The 7,293-nt window shown below is 45.2% G+C and overlaps 1 protein-coding gene across 2 annotated transcripts in view; it reads left to right on the top strand.

The window, feature by feature from the left end:
* Positions 1 to 7,293, top strand: part of TPGS2 (tubulin polyglutamylase complex subunit 2) — a 56,786-nt gene that overhangs the window by 9,304 nt on the left and 40,189 nt on the right. For both annotated transcript variants that reach the window (XM_007455218.1, XM_007455217.1), the window contains exon 2: positions 7,241 to 7,285. In XM_007455218.1, the coding sequence (XP_007455280.1) occupies positions 7,241 to 7,285 (45 nt within the window). The remainder of the gene's footprint in view (positions 1 to 7,240; positions 7,286 to 7,293) is intronic.

The raw sequence follows: 7,293 nt of genomic DNA, 5'->3' as shown, positions 1-7,293 counted from the left end.
GCTGATTTGAGGCATTGTCATCACCCCAGGTGGAGGAGTGGAAGTACCCAGCTGCCTTTAGATCTGTGTGGTTGTACCTAGGCCTTGGCCCTGTTTGTATCCCTGAGCAACCACCATTTGTCTAACCTTTTGGAGACAAAGGACTTCAGACAATTTAAGATACATGGCCTAAGAAAACAGTGGTTACATGTCAAATGACAAGAGAATAATGGTGACATGTCAAATTTTTCCTAAAAATGAAAGTATCTCGGTGTTTGGCCTGTGGGCAAGTCTGCCCTGATGTCAAGGCTCAGTGCCAGGGCTGCATCTCCCTGGTCATGCTTTCATTGTTTTACAGGAGAAAAGCTTAGGGTCTTAGAGAGGATCACACGAGTAGTCAGGGGGACCATTGCCGCAGGTTGTCTCTCTACAGGTTGGGGCTCGAGGGTCTCTTCCCTTGAGTGCAAAGTCCCCGTGGAGTGATCCCTGCAACTTCAGGGCAGAGTGGGTGGTTAGGGTCACCAAGTGGATTCTGTTCCACTTAGCCGTGAGCTGATCTTGTAGCTGCTGGTTTTTGAGATTTTTGGTTTCACCCAGGCTCCTGGCCAGAAAAGGTGGAGGACCAGGTCAGTGGGTGTGGGCAGCACCTGGTCACCATCTTCTGTGACAGTTTTCATTATTTCTCCTACCTGGAGGGCATGCTTGAGTTGTTCCATTTCAAGGGGGCTAAGGTGTCCCTTCTCTTGGACCTGGGGAATGGGTCTCCCATACATGAGTTCAAATGCACTTAACTTTAATTACCCCTTGTGGTAACCACATGCAGAGCAGGGCTATCGAAAGCAGCTTAATCCAGTGTTCTTGAGTTTCCTAACATAGCTTGGCTAAGGCTGATTGGACCTTGAGTTTCAGGGTCTGATTGGATCTCTGTCCTTGATGATTGGGGTCTCCAGACTGAGTGCAAGGTCCATTTTATGCCCAGGGCACTCATTACCTCCTTCATCACTTGAGCCACAAATGCTGTACCATTATTGCTTTGCAGGGATCTTGGGAGCCCAAACCTGGTGATTATATCTTTTAGTAATGCCTTAGCCACTAGCTGCCATTTCAGTTCTAGCAGGTAATGCTTCTATCCACTCAGAAATTGTGTCTACTAGCACCAAGAGATACCTGAAATTGCTCAGTACTCTTGGCATGACGGTGAAATCAATCTGCCAGTCTTCTCCAGGATATGTCCCTCTGGTCTGAATGGGCCTTATCTGGGGGCCTCTGGAGGGTCTGGTTTTGGCAGTTGTTCATTGTGCAGATGGGGCATGTCTCATCTATATGACTGATTATACTTTTCATGCCAGGAGTTACCATGAACTCAACTAACCAATTATATAGGGCTTCCTTCCTGTAGTGAGTCTTTTGATGAGCCTCTCTGATGGCTTGACAAGCTATAGTTTGGGAAAAGAAGCGTTGACCATGTTCATTAGCTAGCCACCCATGGCCTCCTAGATCTCTGTTGAAGCCCAATTTTCAGTCTTTGTCTAATTTTGTAGATTTTGTACAGTCTTTGTGTAGATTGGGGAATAATCGGATGGATCTGGCCTTTGAGGTATGAGGAGTAGTTGACAAGTTACAGGTTCTAGGGCCACCCTTTTGGCAGTTGCATCCGCTTTGTTTCCCTTTATTACCTCTGTATTCCCTTTTCGTGAGACCTACAATGAATCCCTGCCACCCTTTTTGGAAGCTGTACTCCTTCTACGAGCTTCAGTATGCTTAAGCCATGTTTCACCTGTTTATTCCCTGCAGTAAATATACCTTGTTCCTTCCAGATAGCCCTGTGTGTGGGTAGGATGGCATACACATACCTGGGAATCTGTGTAAACATTTAAGATTTTCCCTGTCCAGTGCTCTAGGGCTCAGGTGAGGGCTATCAACTCCACCTTTTGGGCGGGGGTGGGTAGCTTCTCACTTCTATGACTTGGATGTGGGAGGTTACTGCATGTCCCACCAGCCTTTTCTCCTCTCTCATAAAACTACTACCGTCTGTGAGCCATTCCTCTTTGGCATTTGGGAGAGGCTCACTTCCTAGGTCGGGGCAACTGGAATATTTTGTCTGTGATTTCTATACGATCATGCTCCAGGGGCCCTGTTTCTGTGGGTAGCAGGGTGGCAGGATTTAGTGTGTGACAGGTTTTTGTGGTAGCCACTGGGTTGTCTAAAGGCATAGCCTGAACTTGAATCAACCTTCCAGGGGATAACTATTCTGTTCCCTTAGAACTTCCTAAAACCTGAACCTGGTGTGGAGTCAAGCTGAAATGTCAGGTGCAGCTGCTTTGCACTAGGAACTCTGGTCTGAAGTGCCAGGTACAAGGCCTCTGCACGCAGTACCCTATTAAGGAAGTGAAACTAGACCAAGGCAAAAGGAAATAAAAAAGATTAGACTTTACCTTATTATCCAGATTCTGTGTTTATTTCCTGGGAATTGTTAATGAGCTTTGCCCATGACACTATGGAAATTTTAGACTCCCAAAAGGATAGCAAATGTTTATTGGTTTAGCCAAAGATGGGCAAAACAGCCTTATCAATGTACAACACATGCAAAGGCCAGATTACAAGGCACCAGCTACAGGTGAACCCTACAAGCTGGTCCTTCTAAAGATATTAACCTCAGGTTGGCTATGTGCAGTCCACCCTACTCCACCCCCAGCCTTCCAGATGCCTCACCTTCAGGCCCTGGCTTCATGTATTTTCCTTACCCAATTCTTTGATTTGTGTAATAAACTGTTAACTTGTTCTCTTTGAATAATCTTATGTAGTCTTAAGTTTTATTTTCTGACTCTAAAGGCCTTCATGTCATATCTTGGATTCCAAAACCTCTCACACTTTTTGTCTGGCTCTGTGGCCACAATTTTTAAATCATATAAATGACCACTTCCTCTGACCTGCACACAACTCACTTGTCCTGAAAGTGAATCTACAGATACAAACTGTGTCCATCAGGGTTCTTAGTGGCAGACCGTAGAATACATAGCTAGTTTAAGGCTAGAAGTACACTCTAGCTAGTTAAGGCAGAAAGGGCTTGATTAAGGGGCATTAGCCCATAAAATCATTGGAAGATTAAGCGGAACAGATTCTAAGCTGAGAACCAAACTGAAAAGGGGATACTAAGTGGGGCGTACCTGCAGCTAGTGTGGTTAGGAAGCTATAGAATTGAGAAATTGCTGCTGCTTCTGCCACACAACTCTCAACCCCATGAGATCAAAATACCTTTGCAACTATGACTGTGAAAAGAGCCAGTCTCCCCATTTGCCCCTCTACCTCACCTGCTCATTCCCTCCTTCCAGGTTTTATGGGGGTGAGTTTCCCTGCAGAAAGCTTGGCCTCCAGTGGGTGCCTACCTGCAGTGGAATCTGGGAAATGTAGTCTTTAGCCAGCCAGTCTCTAAAATACAGGAAAGCACACTGGAAGGAGCAGGAGTAGGTGTTAATTAAGCCAATCCTCAGGAATGGCCATGTCATCCTTCAAGGCCCATGTCAACTGTGCATAGTTTGTGACAGCAGGTCCTCATGGAGTACCTCAGGGATCATTGACTCAGTGACTGTTTTCTACTAGGCAGTCTGTTCCAGTTATTTATTCCTGGGTAACAAACCACCCCAAAACAGTGGTTTGAAACAGCAGTTTACTGTCTCTCCCACTCCTGTGGGTTGACTAAGCCCAGGTGGGCCTATTCTCATTTCGAGTCTCTCAGGTGTATGCAATGAGATAGCAGATGGGGCTCAATTATCTGATGGCTCAACTAGGCTGGAAGTCCAAGGTGGCTTCTGCACTCACATGTCTGGCCCCTCCGTGCTTCTCAGCATGGCCTCTCTGTCCAGAAGAGTAGCTTGGATTTAGTATGTGATGGCCCAGAGCAAAAAGAGGAAACGGGAACCTGCCAGTCCTCTTGAAGTCCAAAACTTGCATGGTGTCTCTTCGCCATATTTTATTGGTCAGGGCAGTCACAGGCTAACTCCTGTTAACATCGCTTCACAGAGGCAGAGAAATAGACTTCACCTTTCATTGGGGAACTGGTGTGAGCAGGGAGTGAAGGGAGGAAGTGAGAGCACCCAACTTTGGAGTAGGCTACCACAGAGAGTTTTCATCTGTGGCATGTCATAGTTACCTAGAGCAGACTGTGCCGTGTCTGAAGACCTGACCTTCATATCTTCATTCAGGATTTCATTTCATACTCTGCCATACAGGTTATTCCAGCCAGGCAGCTCACGAATGCTCGTCATTGGTCCCGAAGGCAGGAGAGTAGGGATGGCTATATCTAGTCAGACACTACTTCTCGTGTGGCATGTTAATAAACCAAACACGACTTGTTATTACTATTGCTTCCTGAACATCCTCATGATGGTTTTGGTTATCTGTACTGTTATGATTTATAATAAACATATATTTAGACTTCATCCCTGTTTCAGGCAGAGTTCCAAAAACCCCTCGAATTTCCTAAGTGGTAGGAGAGAAGAAAGTGTCTTTTGTTATGTTAATTCGGTGACTTTCGGAAAGTTCTTGGGTAACCTAAAGATGGGGCTGGTTCCCAAGGGAACCAACCAGGATTAGAGGGTTGGAACTTTCACTCCCCCACCTGATTTCCAGGGAGGGGAGAGAGGCTGGAGGTTGAGTCATTTGCCAACAGACCAGTTATTTAATCAAGCATGCCTATGTAATGAAGCCTCCATAAAAAACCAAAAGGAGAGGGTGCAGAGAGCTTCCAGACTGGTTAGCCAGACACTTCCTCATGCCACTGTGCCAGGCCCCAAACTCAACGAGGACAGAAGCCCCTTTGTTCAGGACCTTGCCCTATGTATCTTATCTCTCTGTTGATCTGTAATATCCTTTATAATAAACCAGCAACCTGGTGAGTAAAGGGGTTTCCTGACTTCTCTAGCAAACTAATCAAACCCAAGGAGGGGATCATAGGGACCCCTGATTTATAGCCAGTCTGTCAGAAGCACAGGTAACACTCTGGACCTGCAATTAGCATCTGAAGTAAGGGCAGTTTTGTGGGACTGAGCTCCTAACCTGTGGGATCTGATGCCTTCTCCTGGTGGATAGCGTCAGGATTGTGTTGAATTGTAGGACACCCAGCTGGTGTCTGAGAATTGCTTGGTGGTGAGGGGAAAACTTCCCTTCATGTTGGAATGAGCTACTAAGGCAACATGGTAGCAAAAGCATTAGGCTTGGTATCTGAGGCTGTGGTCAGAGATTTAGTTCTGTGAGATTATTTAGTATTGCTGAGCCTGTTTCCTTATCTTTAAAATAAAGTCATAATGCCTGCTTCACACGATTGTTGAAAGAGTTAATGAGATAACTTATACCAGTTCCCAGAAGTAGAGCATTATACAAATGGAATTTATTGTGCGTCCCTCTCTTCCTCATCCCCAGCACCTCCTCCTTATCAGTGCTGAAGTATTGGGTAGCAGAGTCTCTGCAGTGGGTACTTCCTAAGCAACTTGTTATATGAAAGTTCTTAAAGTCAGTATGTTGACCAGTTGTCCTATCCCAGAGGTGTTCAAAGGTTGAAAGTGAAATGTTCTCATCTGAAGTGTATCACAGCAGTTCTGTCGGAGCCTGTAGCCCCTCCACTTAGGTCTGTTATAAACTGAAGAATGGTGTGTTGTGTCTGTCTCAGCTTATTGATAGTGATGCTATTGGCTAGGAATACCTGAGGCACTCACCTAGGTCTGTACTACCTGGATGAGCTCTACAGACATTTCCCTGACTGGAGCTGATGTTGTGGCTGGACCAGCCATTGTGGTTTTTATTATGATTGAAGATACACCTCAGCAACAACTGTCAGGGAACTTTGAAAAAATTTTTTTTATTATGCACAGGTCCTGGAGGATACATGGTATGCCCAGGGCCACACAGCCAGGTAGCTGGAAGTGAGCAAGCAGAGCTGGGTCTTTGTCTTTATTAGGGTCCCAGGACTTGGTGTCTAGGGTTTTGTGGGTTCACTCTTTATTGGTGAATTTAAAACATAAGAGCAAGAATTAGGGCATGAAAAGGTAAAAGGTGGGTGACCACTCAAGTGGTCAATTACCCAGGACTTTCTGAAAGGGGAACTTCATGGGTGGGGGTGGCCTGGTTCCTTACCTAGTTACTTAGTTAGTAGCTGTGTCATACAGCTGGCAATTTGTTTATTCAAGATGGATGTATTTGAAATGGATGCCTCAGCAAAACTTAATGTCAGGCACTTACATTATCTGTGTGTCCTCTTGCAACCCTAGACACTAGATTGCCCTGTGAGTATAGTCAGATGACATCCCTATGTAACCAGCTGGTTTGTTGGCAAGGAATTCTATATTCTTCTGTCCCACTGCAGGTGGAGCGGTAGATTGCTAAGACTGATTAAAGCTAGACTCTGCATTTGCGTAGGATCACTGCTTTAAAGGGCTGTGCCAAGGGGCATGTAGTGACTTCTACACATGCTCTTCATTTCTCAACTAGACCCATACTTGGAGTCAGAGGCTTGGCTTTGTGGCTTTACCTCTCAGGCTCAGTGTCCTTGCTGTAAAATTGAATAATTGACATTTATTAGTCACTATCTTGGCTTTCGTGGAACAGTGCCAAATAGGACCACCCTTGAAGGGACAAGACAGTGTCTTCCGTCCTAACCAATCATGGGGATAGCAAGGACTCACCCCAGGTCAAATGGCTTGAAGCTCACAGTGGTTTTCTACCACAGTACCATGCTTCCCAACATATTAGGAAGAACACTGAACAGAAGACAGAAAAAAAATTGTATATATGGTACTTTTTGCTTTTCCAAAGCACCTTCATTTCTGTTTCCTCTGCTTCGCTTATCAAGGAAAGTATTATTGTAATTCTTGTCTTACTAAATGCAAAGGGAAGTGAGCACTCATGTAAGGTTACACAACTAGTGAATGCATAAAGCAAGACTAAGATAGGTGGAGTCCAGAATTCTTAGCTGGTATATTGGACTATTGCTGCATCCCAAGATTTGAGCCTTCTGAAAACTTAAGGGAAACTTTATGATGCATAGAAAGGATACTGGCATAATTATTACCAGGAAGACTACACGGTCTTAGTTTATGGGACCAAGTGCCTTTGAGGGACCAATTGCTTTTATCACAGGGGTAATAAATGCTCCTCAGAGGGATCTGGTGTTCCTAGAGCAGTCTTCAAGAGTTAGTCAACCTCTAGTGTAGAAATACGTGCGAATGGACCAACTGAAACTCTACAGACTCTCTCTTTCCTCTTTCAGAATCATCCCCAGGTGTGACAGAGGTGACCATCATAGAAAAGGCACCTGCTGAA

The sequence above is a fragment of the Lipotes vexillifer genome, unplaced genomic scaffold, assembly GCF_000442215.2.
Source record: "Lipotes vexillifer unplaced genomic scaffold, Lipotes_vexillifer_v1.1 scaffold90, whole genome shotgun sequence".
NCBI classification, from domain to species: Eukaryota; Metazoa; Chordata; class Mammalia; order Artiodactyla; family Lipotidae; genus Lipotes; species Lipotes vexillifer.
The sequence above is the reverse complement of the archived record's forward strand: the minus strand, read 5'-3'. Positions and strand labels throughout refer to the sequence as shown.